This window comes from Triturus cristatus, chromosome 1_2, assembly GCF_964204655.1.
Source record: "Triturus cristatus chromosome 1_2, aTriCri1.1, whole genome shotgun sequence".
Classification (NCBI taxonomy): Eukaryota; Metazoa; Chordata; class Amphibia; order Caudata; family Salamandridae; genus Triturus; species Triturus cristatus.
The window spans coordinates 1,147,871,580-1,147,891,622 of NC_140580.1; the positions used below are offsets into that span (position 1 = coordinate 1,147,871,580).

The window sequence follows — 20,043 nt, forward strand, 5'->3', positions numbered from 1 at the left end:
CTCGATCCCGGTCCAGGAGCAGGTCCAAGGATCGGTCGCGGAGCCGCAGCCGACGTCACCATCGGTCGTCGGGATCCAAGTCTTCGGGTAAGTCGAAGCATTCCAAGAAGTCCAAGAGGCGACATCGCTCTTCGGACTCCCCTCGCCGGTTGCGCGACTCGGCCGAGGGTCAGGGTGGTTCCACCCCCGCGGCTCCGGCGGAGCCGCAGGCGCCGCGCCCGTCCCCATACCCTCCGGTCCCTGGGACTAACGCGACGCCGGCGGAAGTCAGTGCCTTCCTCTCGGCCATGAGGAACCTGGCTCCGCCGTCGGAGCCCGCTGGTGCGCCTTCGGGCCCCGCGGACCCGACTGGGCTGCCTTGCCTGCCGGTGGCTCCGGCCCCGGCGCCGTTGACGGCTCCGGCCTCGACGCCGCAAGCGCCCGAGGGACCCGTTCTCGAGTCCCCGTCGACGCCGGTCAACCTCGTCACGCCTCCTCCGCCGGCATCGACACCGGTACCACCCCCGACGCCGACGTCGACTCCGCTCGACGTCGTACCCCAGTTCAGTCCCACTCCGGGCCCGGCGCCGGTCCGGCGTCGATGGACGCCGAGATCGGCGCCGTTAGAGACACATTATGTCTACCGCCCGGCTCCGTTACTTTCTCCTCTATACCAGGAGTCGGATGATGGGGACAACTGGGAGGGATCCGAGGATCCTATGGCCGCTCAGGCTCAACTGTCCCAGGACTGGGCAGATGAACTGGGGGAGGCCAGTGGCCTGGATACCTCTCCAGACACTGGATTTGTCTCTCCTCCGACTGTGGCTTCGGAGGAGGGCGCTGCTTTCTCTGTGGTGCTGCGCAAGGCGGCCGCAGCCCTTAGGCTCGAGCTGCCTGCCGTGGCTGTGAGGACTAACGTCCTTACTGAGGTGCTTCAGTCTGCAGCAAGCTCCACTGAGCCTCTGCTGCAATTCAATGAGGCCCTCATTGACGTTCTGCAGGGCACCTGGTCCAAGCCCTCCACAGTTCCCCCTGTGGACAGGAACGTCGCCAGGCGCCACCGCCCTGCTCCGGGCGACCCCAGTTTTCTGTCCCAACACCCTACCCCTGAGAGCCTGGTTATCCAGGCCTCCACCTCCCAATCCTCTTTCCCGACCGCCCCGCCGGACCGGGATTCCAAGAGACTAGAACAGTTTGGCAAGAAGCTGTTCTCTTCCCTTAGTTTGGGACTGCGGTCTTTGAACACCGCTTGTCTCTTGGACCGTTATTCCCACTCTCTGTGGGATGCGGTGGAGGACGCGCTGCCCCTGTGTCCGGAGGAGGTCCGGACACGACTTACCCAGGCTATGGCCGATGGGAGGGATGCCGCGCGACATGCTATACGTTGTGGGCATGACACCACGGACTCGCTGGGTAGGGCCATTTCTACCACAGTGGCGCTTAGACGTCACGCCTGGCTGCGGTCCACGTCATTTTCGGGCGATGTCCAGAGCACTCTCATGGACATGCCGTTTGATGGCACTCGCCTGTTTGGCGAGAAAGCAGACAGTGCGCTGAACCGCTTTAAGGACTCCCGGGCTACGGCCAAGTCCTTGGGCCTCTCGGCCCCGCGGTCGCAATCTTCCGTGGCCAAGGAAGGGGTGCCTCCTCACGTGCGCCTAGCCACCAGCCGCAGAACCAAACTGCGCGCGGTCGCGGACGTGGTTTCCGCCGAGGCGGTTCTGGAGGACGACGAGGTCAGCCCACATCCACCCCGGCAGCATCCGCCTCAAAGCCTTCCTAGTCCGAGCTTTCAGGCCCATTCCACGCCAGTGGGCGGCAGAGTTCGCCATCACCTGCTCCACTGGCGGTCCATCACATCGGACAGGTGGGTGCTGCAAATCGTCCGAAGGGGCTACTCCCTCCCCTTCGAGACGACCCCTCCAGCCATGCCACCGCAGCACCACCGTATCTCGGGGGATCATTTGAATCTTCTCCACGAGGAAGTTTCGGCCCTCTTGGCCAAGGGGGCCGTCGAGCGCGTTCCGAGTCCAGAAGTAGGTCGTGGTTGTTATTCCCACTACTTTCTGGTTCCCAAGAAGGGCAAAGGGGGCCTACGCCCTATCTTGGACCTCCGGAACGTCAATGCCTTCCTCCGGAAGGAAAGGTTCAAGATGTTGACTTTGGCTCAGGTTCTAGCTGCCCTAGACCCCGGAGACTGGATGGTAGCGTTGGACTTGCAGGACGCATATTTCCACATCCCCGTCCTGTCGGCCCACCGGCGTTACCTGCGGTTCACGGTGGGCCAAGAGCACTTTCAGTTTACCGTGCTCCCCTTCGGCCTCACCAGTGCCCCTCGGGTGTTCACGAAAGTGATGGCGGTGGTCGCAGCTCATCTGCGCAGATCAGGGGTTCCAGTCTTCCCCTATCTCGACGACTGGTTGTTGAAGGCGGGCTCGCCCCAGGCAGTCGTCTCCCACCTCCAGACTACGGTGGATCTCCTGCATTTGCTGGGGTTTTCCATCAACGTGCCGAAGTCACACCTGAGTCCCTCTCAGAAGCTCCTTTTCATCGGAGCGGTTCTCGATTCGGTGCAGTTCCGGGTCTATCCACCGGAACAGCGGGTCCGGGATATACAGGCCCTGATTCCCATCTTTCGGCCTCTATCCTGGGTTTCGGTCAGGCTAGTGTTGCGGCTTCTGGGGCTGATGGCCTCCTGCATCCTACTAGTGCATCACGCCAGGCGGCGCATGCGGGCTCTGCAGTGGGACCTGAAGTTTCAGTGGGCTCAGCATCACGGCAACCTGTCCGACCATGTCTTGATCTCGGAGGGCACTGCACAGCAGTTGCAGTGGTGGCTCACGGACCGCGATTGGGTCATGGGCAGAAGCCTCTCCCTTCCCCCAACCAGAGCATGTCGTAGTGACGGATGCGTCCCTCCTGGGATGGGGTCGCCATATGGGAGAGGCGGAGATCAGAGGCCTCTGGTCTCCGGCGGAGTCTCGTCTCCACATCAACCTGTTGGAGTTGAGAGCGATCCGACTTGCACTGAAAGCCTTCCTTCCCTCTGTCAGGGGAAGTGTCGTGCAGGTGTTCACGGACAACACCACCGCCATGTGGTATTGCAACAAACCGGGCGGGGTGGGGTCGTGGACCCTTTGTCAGGTGGCCCTGCGCCTCTGGACGTGGCTGGAACACCAGGGCGTCACCCTAGTGGTTCAACTTCTGGCGGGCTCTCTGAACGCCAGAGCAGACGAACTCAGCCGCCGGTGCATGATGGATCACGAATGGCGTCTGAACTCCGAAGTGGCACAAGGTCTCTTTCAGCAGTGGGGAGAGCCTTGGTTAGATCTATTCGCCACCGAAGAGAACGCGCAATGTCAGCAGTTCTGCGCGTTGGAATTTCCAAGGCGGCACTCGCTCGGCGACGCTTTTCGTCGCGAGTGGCGTTGCGGTCTATTGTACGCCTTTCCGCCTATACCACTTCTGCCCAGAGTGCTGAAGATCAGGCACGACCGGGCCCAAGTCATCTTGGTGGCTCCGGATTGGGCATGAAGGTACTGGTATCCCGAGCTACTCAGTATGTTGACCGATCCTCCGATACGTCTGCCCCTTCGGGAGGATCTTCTGTCGCAGCAGCAGGGGACGGTCCTACACCCGAACCTGTCCAGCCTCCACCTCCATGCGTGGAGATTGAGCGGTGGCAGTTGATGCCATTTGACTTGCCTCCTGAAGTCTGTGATATCATTCTGGCAGCCAGGCGTCCCTCCACAAAGACAGTATACGCCTGCCGGTGGAACAAATTTGTGGCATGGTGAACAGCAAAGGCTGTGGATCCCCTTTCCGCCCCTCTTTCTGAGGTCCTCCTCTTTCTTCTTTCTTTGGCCCGGCAGGGCTCTGCCCTGGGCACCCTGAAAGGTTATCTTGCTGCCATCTCTGCCTTCTTGCGGCTTCCTGATCAGCCTTCTCTTTTCAAGTCCCCTGTAGTTACACGCTTTCTAAAGGGCATTACTCACACGTTCCCTCCTGTCCCTTTTGTAATGCCTCAGTGGGACTTGAATCTTGTTCTCACATTTCTCATGTGTGCTCCTTTTGAGCCTCTTCATAATTGTCCTCTTCGTCTGCTGACGCTTAAGACTGCTTTTCTGGTAGCCATCACCTCGGCTAGACGGGTGAGTGAGCTCCAGGCTTTATCTTCAAAACCTCCTTTTCTCTCTGTTCATCCGGACAAGGTTGTCCTTCGGCCTCGTCCCTCCTTTCTTCCGAAAGTGGTGACTCCATTTCATCTTGGGCAGTCTGTCACCTTGCCCACCTTCTTTCCGCCTCCGCATCCTTCCAAAGAGGAAGAGAGGCTCCACCGTCTGGACCCAAAACGTGCGCTCTCCTTTTATTTGGATCGCACAAAGCAGTTCCGGGTGGACGACCAACTTTTCGTTGGATACGTGGGTGCTAAGAAGGGGAAAGCTGTGCACAAACGGACCATCTCTCGGTGGGTCGTTTTGTGCATCAAAATTTGTTACTCCTTGGCTAAAAAGGACCCTCCTGTTGGGCTGCGCGCCCATTCTACTCGGGCCACAGCGGCTACTACTGCTTTGGGACGGGGTGTCCCTTTGCAGGACATCTGTCAGGCGGCAACGTGGGCTTCGCTACACACGTTTGCCAGGCATTATTGCCTTGACAGCCAAGTCCGGAGGGATGGCTTCTTTGGCCGTTCTGTCCTCCAGGACTTTCTGGTGTGATCTTGGTTCGCAGACCCACCTCCGGGGATGGTATTGCTTGGGTATCTATTCTAAGGTGAGGAATCTAACAAACGTGTTTCTTTCAGATGATCAAGTTACTTACCTTCGGTAACGATGTATCTGTAAGAAACATTAGTTAGTTAGATTACTCACCGACACACCCATCCTCCCCGTTCTGCGAACTGACATCTAGGGTTAAGGTTATCCTTTTCAGGCCCCTAGATTTTATTTTTGGCACCAGTGTCGGTCTTTGCATGGCTCTGCGTTCCTGGCGCGGAAGGCTATGTACAAGAACTGACGTCAGCGCGCGAGGGCGGCGTCTAAGTACTCCGACGTCATCCCGGCGCACGACGCCGACGACGGACGCGGAGCCGCAGACGACGCCTAGCGACGCGCAAGGGGTATTGCTGACGAAAAATCTTCCGGATCCAGTCTGACGCCTGGGGATATTCTAAGGTGAGGAATCTAACTAACTAATGTTTCTTACAGATACATCGTTACCGAAGGTAAGTAACTTGTTCTTTGATACCAAACAGCATATGTTTCAGTGAAGCCATTATGTAACTGGGGAACTCGATTTTGACCAGTGCCCTGTACATGCCTTAAGATGGCTTTCCTGCTCACTTACAAAATCTAGTTATAGAACTAGACATCACAGGGGCTTATATCCTCGTGCAGATGTGTTCTCACATAGAAGATAATGTACCCTGCTTTAGGGCTTAAAGACTTGCTGTATATGTGACTTACATATATAAGATGCAGTGACATTGGCATGGCACACAGGAGCGAATCATGTTATGTTTTCACTCATGGTTTGAACCATATCTCGCAGCCTGGAATGGTAGTCTGTGTAGAATTTGTATGTGGGTCCTTTAGGTTCGCATAAGATATGCTGCAGCTCGTAGGGACCCTATTTAAAAACCCATGCCCTCATTACCTGGGGTAACAATTACCAGGGACTTAAAGCGGGCTAAAGTCCTTAGCCAATTATAAAACAATTAGAGAACAACTTGATTTAGGGAAGGAGCACTGGCACTGAGGTCTGGTTAGCGGTGTCAGTGCGCTGTCAGATTTGAAAACCAGCATCCAGTAGCTAAAAAGGGGCCAAAAAGGGTGTGGGTGGGCTTCGTGGACAGACAAGTGCAACAAAAGCCCAGTTTCCTATAGTGTCTACTACTGGAGGTAGTCCAGGACATCTTTGCCCAGTGGACCACTCCTCGGATGGACTTATTGGGTTCTTCGCAAAATACTCATTGCTAGCAATTCTGCGACCTCCAGTATCTGAAGAGAGAAGTCTTTGGGGGATGTATATCAGTTGAGGTTAAACTTTCAGCTCCATTGGGTTTTTCCTCACCCATACCTTTGATTACTCTGGTTCTGAGAAATATTCGCCAAAACCTGGCCAAAGTCATTCTTATAGCGCCGGATTGGCTGAGAAGGGTGTGGTAGGCAGACCTCCTGTGCTTCTCCACATTTCCTCCGCCTGCCTTTCAGACATGACCTTCTCTTCCAGTCTGGTTGACTGGTTCTGTATCCCAATCTCTGAGATCTTAACCTACATGGCATGAAGATTGAGCTGGGACAATTGTGCTCCTTTCAGCTGCTGCCGGCGTTGGTTGACTATATTGCCTGCGCTTTGCTGCTTCACTTAATCAGCGTGCTCCGGAAGATGAGGCAACTTCAATGATTCCTTTGCGGACAACTGTGTGGATCCCTTGCTCGCCAAGCTATCCAGAGTGGTGCAGTTTATACTTTCCCTAGCTCAAAGAGGATGTGCTGTGGGCACTGTGAAGGGCTATTTAGCCTCCTTGTCTGCTTTCCTCGGTCTAGAGAATCGACCATCCTTTTTTAAGTCTCTTATTGTCTTACGTTTTCCTAAACACCATACTAGCCTTTTGCACTCACTCTATTTGTATTTCCACAGTGGGACTTGAATTTGATGGGGACTCCATTTGAGCCTCTACATAGTTGTACGCTTTGCATGCTGACTCTTAATACGGTGTTTTGGTTGCCATCACGTCTGCTAGAAGGTTCAGTGAGTTGCAGGCCCTGAGCTGTCGCCCCGGTTCACTACCTTCTTTCCAGACAAGTTGGTGTTGCAAAGCAGGGCTACTTTCTTTCCCACGGTGATCACTCAATTTCACCTGGCCCAATCCATTAACCTCCCAACCTTCTACATTCCACCTCATACTTGGAAGGTGGAGAAACATTGCATTGGTTGGCTCCGAGGCACAGTGGTTAATTAGTAACTGGATGGCACCAGAGAGTATCGTTCAGATGACCAGCTCTTAGTGGGCTTTTGTGGAGCCAAGAAGGGGAAGGCGGTTCAGAAGAGGTCTGTATCCCAATGGATCATCCTTTGCATTAAAAGCTGGTGCGTCCTTGGCAAGAAGGAGCTGCCTGAAAGAAGCCAGGCCCATTCCAATAGGGGCTGAGGCCACCACTTCATCACTGGCTCGGGGTGTTCCGATTGCAGAAATAAGTAAAGCGACAACGTGACCTTCCTTGCACACCATTGCAAAGCATTTTGCCTTGATGCAGAGGTTAGCAAAGATGGCCGCTTTCGTAGATCCATGTTTGAGGATTTCCTGGTCCGAGTCATCCATCAATCCTCCTCCTGGGCAGGGTATTGCTGGGAAATCTATTCTACAGGTAAGGAATCTGCAGGTAGAAGTATCTATTGGAGGAAAAAGTTACTTACCTGTGGTAACAATGTTTCTGGTGGATACTCTATCTACCTGCCAATTCCTCCCCTGCCTTCCCGTTTTGATGGATAAATTGTAGGGACAGTTAATAAGATTCCACACTATTTATATATACTGGTACTGCAAAGTCTCACTATTTTCCACTCCCTCTCACCTGGAAGGCTTAAAAAATGGAGGGAAAGGAACATCGATGCCGTGGAGCAGACACTTTATGGACTGGGCGCGTTGCCTGGCGCCACTACAGGCACCGACTGAGTCTAGGGCCATCTACTGGCGAAATCAAGGCTTTAAGTTTACCGGATCTAGTCTGGCGCCTGGAGATTGCTCTAGATGTGAGGAATCTACAGGTAGAAGTATCCATCAGAAACCTCATTAACACAGGTGAGTAGCTGTTTTTTTAGGTCTCGCCTGACCTTGCGCTGGTCTGGCAAGACTTTAAGTAAGGGCTTCAAAAAATGCTACCGCCGGCCACAGCTTGCAGTGCATGTGTGTGGGCGCGTGCTTGAGCAGAGGCGCCATATGGCGTGATTACTGCTGCGCGCGCACCACTCGCACACATACACTGCTAGCTGTGGCCGGTGGTAGCATTTTTCCCCCGCGATCACTTTCACTTTGGCCCCGCGGTTAACTTCCTTGTTAATTGTGCAGCGGCAAATAAGATAATGCATTGTTTTGAATTCTCTCATATAACTCTCGTAAAGATGGCCCTACTTAGTGACTTCATGCTTCCAACCTTTGTTTGACTCTGCAACGGAAGAATGCTGCAAATGACTTCACATTTGAAGTTAAAAAAAAATAAAGCCGGTATTTTATCAGGCGTTGGAAGTCACTTCACATAGTACCCAAAGCAATGCTTTTGCACACACCCAATAAATGTATAGGTTGGCAATGAAGCGAGTTGTATACATTATACGTCTAAGGACTGCAGGCAACACATTTACAAAAATGTGCAGTGTACTGGTTCCACTCACTGGCCTTCTATGTCTCTCTTTTTTTTGATGTCCTCTTTCCCTCGCCTTTCCCATTATTTTTTTTCTTTCTCAACAATGTTCTCCCTCTTCCACTCCACCTGTCACTCCCTTTGCTTTCATCTCATTCTATCTCCTTCACTGTTTCCGTTCACTCTCTCTGCTTCCAATGTCTCGCTCGTTTAATACATCTGTCTTACCTCTGTCTCTCTCTCCCTATTTCACCATTCTCTACTTCTCCCTCGCACTTCCTCTATATTAGCCTCATCTCTCTACCTCATCTGCACCTCTTTTTCTCTACTTCTCATATCTTTCTATTTTTCATCCCACCGGCTCTACCTGCCTCGCTACTTTGTTTACCTGACCTGTCATTCTGTGCTTCCCCTTTCTATTTGTGCTATCTCATTATAACTCACCTCTCTTTCTATCTTATTTCTCTCTAGACCTTGCCCCGCGGGTTGGCACCTTTCTTACCAGCCTTTGCAACAGTTGATGTTATTGCACCAAGGATATTGTGCTGCATAACTAATTACTTATAAGGTCCCAAACGCGAGACCTATTGGCTATGCCAATGCTATGCTTGTTTTTTTCATCTGTGAACCTGCTTGAATTTAGTATACAGCTGCTTTTATCAAGAGAAAGTTTTCATCACATTGATCTAAACTGCTCTTGTTTTGTTTAGGTTTCCTTCTTGAAAGACTACAACGAAAGTCAAAGGAAGTCAATTGAGACAGCTTATACTATGGTGAAGCATCACCCAGGCCTTCCACGCATCTGTTTGATTCACGGCCCACCTGGTACGGGAAAATCTAAGACTATTGTGGGAATTCTCATCCGCATCCTGAGCGAGGTAAAATTGTTGCTGCTTAGTCATGACTCCATGACTTCCTCCACCCCTACACCTTGTAGCAGTTAACATTCTGCATTATGACTCTGGCTTTGACTGATTCTCCACACCCTCTTCCCTGGCATGTCTCATTTTTCCTTGAATTCTTACATTAGTGGAACTATGTAACACAAACATTTTCACAGGGTTTATAGAAAAACTCTTCTGATGGATATTTCTAAGTGCAGATCCCTCACCTTTCGAATATTTCCCCCGGTGCCAGAATGGATCCGGATGATTTAATAGCTGTTCTCCCACACGCTACTATAGGACGCTGTGTGGCTCTGCATTCAGGGCACAAGTCGGGGGTACACTCCGGTACATCCTCTATTTTCAGGGGGAGGACATCGTCCACCCTGCCAAGAAGTTGAGGCCCACAGAAGTATGTTGAACTTGTCCCGGTGTAATTTTCAGGTTCGAGGCATGTGGGCTGCTGAATTCATATCTGTGCATAGATCGCCGCCTAGTGTTGGGTCCGGATGATTGCATATTGTTGTCCTGGAAGAGTCTTCGAAGTATCACAAGATAGGTGGCTCCTCCCCTGGACTACAGTGCGCATGGGCATCCCCTCCATCCTTAGATTGTTTTTTTCCGCCATTGGGTTCGGATGTCCTAATCTTAACTCTTTGAGTATTTAGGAAAAACTTAATTTTTATTAGGCCAAAAGGCCTTTAAACTCGTCGGTATTGTTTTCGTTCGGCGCCAAGTACTTTTGTCGAGTTAGTTCTCAAGAAGAGCATCGAAGTTAGCCGTTTGCCCTTGGACACCAGAGGCCTGATCGAGATCGACGATGGAATCAAATAGTCCAAAGAAATCGAATAACCCCTTTAAGCGTTGCCCTCTTTGCAACGCTAAGTATGCTCGCTTCGACGTGCACCCAGTGTGCAACAAGTGCCTCTCTCCAACACACGACGAAGCCACCTGTATGGCGTGTTCCAGGTTCCGATCGAAGAAAACTCTTCGCATTCGTCGAGCAGGTCGGTTCGAGGCTCAGAAAGCGGCGCCAAACCCGGACAACATCTTCGGGACCGAAGATGAAGAGGTCGTGGACCTTGAAGTTCAGGAGGGAATATCGGATCCGGCTTCGGAGCGTGAATCCGACTATGATGCCGAAGACGAGCGTCTAGTAGATGAAGAGGAAGATGATGTCGTCGACAAGGTAGGAGACGACGAAGAGGCCCTTGGGGCCGAGGAAGATGGCTCGGAAGATGAGCTAGGCCCAAATGTCGGTACAGGGCCCGAAGAGGCACTCGATAAGGCTCAGGTCGAGGGATCGCCACACGGCCTTACCCAAGATCTTTCCTCTCGTTCTACAGCCCCGCCTAAAGGCCCGGCTTCGAACTGTCCTGAAGAGCCATCGGTATCGAAAGCGCCATCATTCGATCAAGATAAATCGAAACTGAAGGCACCGAAATCGAAACCGAAAGAGAAAATGTCTCTAATCGGCAACAAGGCCTCGAAGCCGTCGGAGCCGAAGACCCAAAAGACGGCACCTAAGACCAAGGTCAAGGTGGTCGACCCAATAAAATCGGCGCTGAGGATCGTCGATACAGAAAAAGAGGGCGACCCTCAAGAGCCGACCCCTCCCAGTCGTCGTGTCGAGAAACCGACGTCTGGTACGGGGCTCCATGCCACTACAAAGAAGGTCTCAAAGGACCATGTCGAGTCGACAACACCATCTCCCTTCTTAAAGAAGACGGTGTTGGAGTCGTTATTACGCATCCAAGACAGGGCTTCGCTGCTCAGCACGAAAACAGCCCCGCAGCCGAAAACGAGCAGCACGGTTCAGACCGCGTCGACGCACATCAAGTTCGGATTACCACCGGCGGTACGACCGAAGATGTTCGACGCAAAGAAGGGTCCCAAACAGAAGAAAGGTATCGACACGAAGAAAACTGTTGAAGCGCCACAAGGGGTATCAATGGGACAAACAGCTGTTGAAGTACCTCAAGAAGATGAGGAGCCGAGGCAGTTTATCTATGCAGCGACTGGTCAACTTTCAATACATAAAAGAAAGATAGTGCCAGAGAAATCTATGGAGCCATACAAAATTCCATTAAAGAAAAGGAGAACCACATCACCAGTTCTTGTGGAACATATTCAATATTATAGCCAGGAGCCTCAGTCATTCTCACCCACACAGTCTGATGTGGATGCAGGGGATGCTGGTGATGATGAGGGCACTTATCCATTGACCACTGACCCTGAAGACCAAAACCAACCTTGGGTGGACAATACTGGTACAGGGGACCCACATACTGCTCCAGACACACAAGCATATGCGGTGAAGACATCTCCAACTGAGGATACTGCTGCCTTCAATGCATTAATTGAGAGAGCAGCTGAGAACCATGATGTACAGCTCCACACTGATCCTATTGAGGAGGACTTTCTGATGGATACCTTCTCTACCTCAGAAAGATCTGTTAAGACTCTGCCCATGCTGAAGGGTGTCCTAAAACAGGCTACTGAAATTTTTAAGGAGACCACGAGGGCGAGAGTACTAAACCCTAGGATTGAGAAAAAATATAGGCCAGCTCCGGTGGACCCTACCTACATAAGAGGCCAGCTGCCTTTGGACTCGTTGGTGGTTTCCAATGCTCGGAAGAGGGCCAACTCACAGACAACGGGTGATGCTCCTCCGCCTGACAAGGAGTCTAAGGTCTTGGAAACATCAGGAAAGAGAGTTGCTGCATAGGCAGCTAACATATGGAGAATTACACTCAGGCACTTCTGGCTAGGTATGACAGGGCGCATTAAGATACCCTGGAGACACTGCTACAGCACCTCCCAGATCAGTATAAGGAAGGAGCAGAGTCACTAATTACAGAAGGGAAGCTCATAAGCAACGCTTCCATTAAGTGCGCTCTTGATGAAGCTGACACTGCAGCTAGGGCTATTAACACCAGCGTCATGATAAGAAGGCATGCTTGGTTGAGAATCTCAGGATTCAAACCAGAGATACAGACAACTATACTCAATCAACCTGTCATCCCTCACTCCCTCTTTGGCCCCGAAGTTGACACCACCCTAGAAAAAATCAAAAAAGATACAGAGACTGCAAAGTCTATGGGGGCTCTGCAATCGCAGCAGTTTAGGAGTGTGTCCCTTCGTCGCTCTACCAACAGAGGACCATCTTGAGGCCAGAACTCCCAACAGTCGCATTACACTAAACAAGGTACACAGACCACGTATAATAAGAATAACAGAGGTGGATACCGTGGAAACAAAGTCAAGGGCAGAGGCCGAGGAAACAACAGCTCCAGGTCCTCCGCCACCAACAAACAGTGACGCCTTGTCACTGCCCCCCGACCACATAACACCTGTCGGGGGGAGACTCCAACGGTTCCTGCCGGTCTGGAAATCCATCACTACAGACGGGTGGGTGAGAGAAATTGTCCAGTACGGTTATTGTCTGGAGCTAACATCCACTCCACCAAACATACCACCATGACACCGTCCTATGTCCGCAGAGCACTTGCACTTATTGCACCAGGAAGTGCTCAGTATGCTCCACAAAGGAGCCATAGAACTCGTGCCTGTACAAGACCAAGGATCAGGGGTGTACTCACTGTATTTTCAGATCCCCAAAAAGGACGGGTCTCTCAGACCCATACTGGATCTAAGACCTCTGAACCGTTACATTCTATCAGAGCATTTTCACATGCTCACCCTGCAGCAGGTGCTGCCGTTGCTCAGTCAGGGAGACTTTCTCGCAACCCTAGATCTCAAAGATGCGTATTTCCATAAACCCATGCACCCATCACACAGAAAGTATCTCCGGTTCACTATTCAAGATCAACATTACCAGTTCAAAGTCCTCCCTTTCGGAGTAACAACGGCACCAAGGGTGTTCACCAAGTGCCTGGCAACAGTGGCGGCACACTTAAGGAGACAGCACATATCCTTATCTGGACGACTGGCTTATCCAGGTAAAGTCAGCCCAGCAGTGTGCCAGCCACATATCCCACACCATTCACTTTCTTCACAGCCTGGGATTCTCACTGAATTATCCAAAGTCCCACCTTCAACCCGCCCACGTACGGCAGTACCTAGGCGCGACCATAGACACTCTGGCAACCAAGACACAGCCAAATTCCATGAGGATCAACAGCATGCAGTTGCTAATAAAAAAGTTCAGACCTCAACATTCACTACCGGCACGAGTGTTTATGCAGTTGATAGGCATGATGGCTTCCTGCATCTTCATAGTACCGCACGCAAGATTACATATGCGCCCGCTTCAGGAGTGCTTAGCACGTCCGTGGAATCAGGCTCAAGGACAGTTGAAAGACCTAGTGTTGGTCAGCGGTCGGGCATACAACTCTCTGCATTGGTGGAATCCGCAAAACCTTGCCAAGGGCCGACCGTTCCACGAGCCTGTACCACAAATAATACTGACGGTGGACGCGTCTCTCCAGGGATGGGGAGCTCATGTACTCAATTACACAGTGCAGGGACTATGGACAACACAGCAGAGGGGGATGCACATCAACCTACTGGAACTGATGGCAATCTTCCTAGCAATGAAGGCATTCAAAGTACACTTGTGCAACAAAGTCGTGTTGATCCGGACGGACAACATGACTGCCATGTACTACATACAGAAGCAGGGAGGAACACACTCTCCACAGTTGTCTCATCTGGCTCAGAGCATGTGGAAGTGGGCCATTCAGAGAAACATCTTCCTCATGGCGGAACACCTCCCGGGCAAGGAGAACGAAATGGCGGATCTGCTCAGCAGACACAGCCACCAGATGCACGAATGGGAGATACATCCATCAGTACTCCAACCGTACTTCCAGCAGTGGGGTCATCCAGAGATAGACCTATTTGCCACAAGGGAAAACGCAAAATGCCAAAGCTTTGCCACCAGGTTCCCACATCCACAGTCGCAGGGCAATGCGATATGGATGAACTGGTCAGGCAGATTTGCGTACGCTTTTCCCCCGGCAACATTAATACCGCTAGTGGCACGCAAACTGAGGCAACACTCGATGACGCTCATCCTGGTTGCTCCAACGTGGGCACGCCAGCCATGGTACACCACGTTTCTAAAACTCTCCGTGGTACCGCATCAAAGACTGAGGCTAACACCCAGGCTTTTAACGCAGAGCCATGGCGAGATTCAGCACCCAGATCCGCACCAGCTAAACCTGGCGATCTGGCTCCTGAGATCTTAGAATTTGGCTACCTAAACTTGCCTCCAGAATGTATGAATATCATCAAGGAGACCCACGACCAGAGCATGCTATGCGGCTAAGTGGAAAAGATTTGTCATTTATTGTAAAAATAATGACATCAATCCGCTGGATGCATCAACTCAGAACATTATCTGTTATCTATTACACTTATACAGATGCAATCTAGCATACAATTCCATCCGTATACATTTAACCGCACTAGCAGCTTACCTTCAGAACAGGCAGCACCTCTCACTGTTCAGAGTGCCTGCCATCAAAGCCTTCTTGGAGGGACTCAAACGAGTGATTCCTCCTACACACCCACCTTCACCAGTCTGGAACCTAAATGTGGTCCTCACCAGACTCATGGGACCACCTTTTGAACCTCTACACTCCTGTGAGATTCAATTTCTAACCTGGAAAGTAGCTTTCCTAGTAGCCATTACTTCACTAAGAAGAGTTAGTGAACTCCAGGCACTAACCATTCAAGAGCCATTTATACAGGTTCATGCAAACAGGGTCGTACTACGCACCAACCCTACATTCATGCCCAAGGTGATATCGCAGTTCCATATGAACCAATCCATAGAACTACCGGTGTTTTATCCTAATCCTAAGAATGTAGCAGAGCAAATGCTCCACACACTTGATGTCAAGAGAGCTCTAATGTACTATATTGACAGAACACAGACATTCAGGAAGACAAAACAACTGTTTGTTGCCTTTTCTCCACAGCACAAAGGCAACCCCATTTCCAAAGCAGGAATAGCTAGGTGGATCGTTAAGTGTATACAGATTTGCTATGAAAAAGCTAAGCGCACACGAACGATTCCTCCAAGAGCCCACTCCACACGAAAGTTAGGGGCCTCCATGGCTTTCCTAGGGAATATTCCTCTAGAGGAGATATGTAGAGCAGCCACATGGTCCACTATACATACATTTACAAAATACTACTGTGTAGATGTACACTCAAGACAGCAGGCCGCTGTAGGACAGGCTGTTCTCAAAACTCTTTTTCAGACTGCTGCAGCTGGCACGGACAGCCGCCACTAATTGGAGGGACTGCTATATAATCTATGCACAGATATGAATTCAGCAGCCCACATGCCTCGAACCGAATATGCTACTTACCAGTATGCATCTGTTCTTGGCATGTAGGGCTGCTGACATTCATATCGCCCACCCTCCTCCCCGGCGCCTGTAGCAGCTGTAGCATTCAGTAATTACTAGTTAGCATGGTCATCATTCACTATATTACACTCCATTTATGCCACAATGGCGAAAACCAATCTAAGGATGGAGGGGATGCCCATGCGCACTGTAGTCCAGGGGAGGAGCCACCTATCTTGTGATACTTCGAAGACTCTTCCAGGACAACAGTATGCAATCATCCGGACCCAACACTAGGCGGCGATCTATGCACAGATATGAATGTCAGCAGCCCTACATGCCAAGAACAGATGCATACTGGTAAGTAGCATATTCGACACCGGGACACATTCAGCAGCACCTGCACATTGTCTGCTTTCTCTTCCCATGAGCAATGTGCAGGTGGTGAGGGGGCTTTTTTTTCCACCTCCAGCTGGGCCGAAGATAAAGGCTGAAGTTAAGGGGCCATCAGGCCTCTTGTTTAAATATGCTGACTGGAGGAGACCTGGAACCTCACAGTTAAAAGTAAATGCAATGAAGGGGAAACACAAGCACAGCTTATCTTTTCACAGGTACTTAAGAGAGGCATGCTTTTGACTTTGTTCAGTCCCTGCACATTAGTGCATGCACTGTAAGAATGTCAGATATGTTGGTCTGTCCCAGTATTTACACAAATAACAATTTCAATAGCACTGTTTTTTTTCTTTTATAGCGCTATGCATCCCAATGCAGGTGTCCGAGTTCCTTACAGAACATACACACTATACATTGACGATAAATCTTGTAAGTGTGTAAATCAATGTACAAGATAAGTGACATGAGGCAGGGTTACAAGGTGTAGGAGTTGCATGTCCATATCTCCCTGTGGTATATTAGAAGGATTCTAATTTATGAACTGCAGGTAACAAAAGGATCTCTGTGTTAAAAGCAGTAACCCGCTTACCGATCTACATAAAATAAATGTCATCTGCATGTTACATGAAGTGCTTATCAGGATACACATCAACCTTCTATACTACGTTGATTCAAATCTATGACTTTATAAAACACAGATCTCTCTCACAAATGCTTCAACCTCCAGAGTCATCTCACCATTACAACTATTCCCTGAGATTTACTGGGCACCTGTAGAGCAGATGCTGTAACCCAATCAAATGTTTTAAAATGCAGACTTTATAACCAATTAAGCAGAACTGATCTACTGCCATGCTTCTCATAGTTGCCAAAATCTTTTTGGCAGGGTTTAAAAAAAAGTGTATTAGTTGAGGATCAGATTTTACTTAAGGATTGTGCCACTTTTTTGGCACAACCCCTACGCAAAATATAATTTGCTAAATCTCATAATGCGCTTAAATGTACTCATGATATACCTGATAAACATGTGTGAGGTCTAAATAGCTGATGTCACTTCTAATGTCACTTCCTGTGATGTCACGCGTCGTGACATCATGCGCTGTGATGACACGCGTCATGCTTTCACTTGCATACTACCTAACTTGGTTAGTTCCCCCACTTTTGTTAGGACGTGTTCCTTGTCCGCATTAAGTTTGTTCTGCTCTGGAAGTAATAGAGGTGAACCACCTATAAGTGTCACCCGCATGCCAAAGTCTGTTTTTCTTTCCGCGAGTTAACTCCAGTATGCAAGGGAATGATGTCCCCCCGCCCCCAAAACTAAAATGTTCAAACCAATCCGTGAAACAAAGCTATACCTTGCCTAACATCCAAAGAAGTCATGAACCTCTCTTAAGTCGCACTCCTAGTCGAGGCCATGGACCCGTTCAGGCTCTTGAGGCATATCCAGCAGCAGGTTTTCTGTGCAGTCGAACTCTTAAGTTGAAAAAGAAACAAAAGAAGGCAAAGTGGGAACCCACTCCACCACTCTGAATCAATCAATCTGCATTTGTAAAGTGCGGCTAATCACCTGTAAGCATATCCAGACACTGAGAGTACTGCTGCCGAAGCCCAGTTGAGCATCCAGGTCTTAAGTCTTTTCCTGAATTCCATTAGATAGGGTGAGGTCTGTAGGTAAAGGTCATTCCAGGACTTTGCCGCAAGGTAGGAGAAGGAGAGCCCTCCGCTGTTACTGCAGCAGATGTGGGGGGTGTGGGCGAGGGCAGAGGTAGGCAGAGTGCAGGTTTGTGGCAGGATGGTGGAAGTTAAACCAATGGTTGATGTACAGTGGTCCCTAGTTGGGGAGGCCTTTGAAGTCGTGGGTCAGCATCTTGAACTGACATCTCTTCCCTGGGGGCTAGGGTTGTGGCCAAGCTGTTTGCCAGGGCCTGTTTCAGCCGATTTTGTTACAGTGGCCGACATTGCAGCTATGCCGCAGAAATGGCCCTGTAACAAAAACTGCCCCGGGGGCCAAAACCCGGCCCCCACCCTGGCGGCCCACTGGGAAAATTCTCAGTGTTCGCTACGGACAGTCCAGCCCTGCTTCCATAGGTGGGGAGTGATGTCCGACCGCTTGGAGAGGTCTAGGACGCGCTTGGCTGCTGCATTCTGTATCGCCTGCAGTCTCTTGCGGAGCTGCAAGGCAATTCCTGCATAGAGTGCTTTGCTGTAGTCCAGTTGGCTAGTGACCAGGGCCAATGTGACGTAGTGTCTGGTGTTGATGGGGACCCATATAAAAATCTTGCAGAGCATGCAGAGGGTGTGAAAGCAGGCAGAGGAAACGGTGTTGATTTGCTTTTTCATGGTGAGCTTGCTGTCCAGAATAATGCCACGGTTATGGGCATGGCCAGTGTTGGTGCTGGTCCTAGTTTGTGAGGCCACCAGGCATCATTTCATGGGGAGCAGTTTCCTAAGCTCAGCACATCCGTCTTGTCTGTGTTGAGTTGTAGGCAGTTGTTTTGCATCCATCCGGCGATGCTAGTCTTGCATCTGCGGAAGTTTGTCAGCTTTGCGGAGGTGTCTTCTGAGATGGGTATCTTTCGCATAGGATATGATGTTGAACAGGGTCAGGCTGAGGGAAGAACCTTGAGGGACTCCGCAGATGTTGTTAATAGGTTCTGAGGTGAAGGGCAAGAGGTGGATTTTCTGTGTCCTGCCTGTGAGGAAGGAGGCAATCTACTTGAGGGTGTTTCCTTGGATTGCGATGTTGTGAAGCCTTCTGATCAAGGTGTGGAGACCTACTGTGTCAAACTCTGCTGAGAGGTCGAGGATCAGGGCCGCTATTTTCCCTTGGTCGAGAAAGGATCTGATTTTTTTATTTTTTTTAAACCATTTTATTGTTTTTTTCATTTTATTTGATACATTTTCATCACATGGTATCTTTCAGCAGAATTTATATTTTTTTATTCCAATAGCTGTGCTTGTATACAAGTGTAGATGTAGGTTGCTAGTCAAGTAGTGGCAATTGGTTTAGTGATGAGCGTTTTCTCGCCTCATGTAGAATTGTCCTTCCTGTCTTACGTCTGGTTTGGGGAACCACCAGGAGATTCAATTGGCTACTAACTTTGGCTTAAAAGTGGGTAGAAGTGGTTGGGAAGGGGGGTGCAGATGGCTGTTCTCTGGTGGCTTTGGTATGGGGCTCATGGGGTCAGTTTCTATTTAGGGTGGTTCTGTCCTGTGAGGGCCTTCTGGAGGGCTTGTTTGTCTTTTGTGCGTGAGGGGGTTCTGTGATGTTGAGGATTCCGTAGGGGCCTCTGTGGGAGGGATTTGGTTTGGTTCCCCTGTGGGTGTTAGTGAGCCCACATGTGATGGGGTGTCTGTTGCCTTTTGTCAGAAGCATTGAAGGAGTTCGGCCCATTCCGTGGAGATGTGGCGCCGGATAAACTCCCCGTATCTCCTCTTGTCTGATGGCGTCTTCCTCGGCTGTGCCCCATTTGCTGACTGCTCCTGTTGAGAATGGACCTAATGTCTGTGGCTTCAATCAAGGCTGTTTCGGTGCTGTGGTTGGTGCGGAATCCAGATTAGGAGCTGTCCAGAAGATTGTGGTTCTCCAGGTGTTCTGTAAGTTAACTGTTAATGGCCTTTTCCAGGACTTTGAATGGAAAGGGGAACAAAGAGATGGGGCTGTAGTTTTTGAGATCAGCAGATGGTTTCTTGAGTAGGGGCTTGACCTCTGTGTGCTTTCATTCATCGGGGAACGTGGCTGTGATGATCGATGCGTTGAGGATGGATGTGAGTTCACTGCTGATTGTTATGCTCCCGAGGTTGAAGATGTGGTGGATGCATGTGTCTCAGGTTGTTCCCGAGAGAATGGAGGTCATGACTGCTGTGGTGTCTTGCGTGGTGAACTGGTTCCAGATGGTCATGTTGTTCATTTGTGTGGTCAAGATGGCTAAGAAAGTTGGTGACTTGAGGTTTGAAGTTTCTTGTTGGGGGAGATATTGTTGTGGAAGAAATCCGCTTGGGAGTCGCAGAGTTCTTGTGAAGGGGGCGATGACGTTTCCGTTGGCTTAGGGGCTAGAGATTTCTCTAACTATGTTGAAGAGCTCTTTGCTATGGTTGGAG

At 50.4% G+C, this 20,043-nt stretch overlaps 1 protein-coding gene across 2 annotated transcripts in view; it reads left to right on the top strand.

Annotated features, from left to right (window-relative positions):
* The window catches only part of SETX (senataxin), a 674,415-nt gene that overhangs the window by 448,725 nt on the left and 205,647 nt on the right, over positions 1-20,043 (top strand). For both annotated transcript variants that reach the window (XM_085613922.1, XM_085613923.1), the window contains exon 13: positions 9,053-9,220. In XM_085613922.1, coding sequence (XP_085470048.1) covers positions 9,053-9,220 — 168 coding nt within the window. The remainder of the gene's footprint in view (positions 1-9,052; positions 9,221-20,043) is intronic.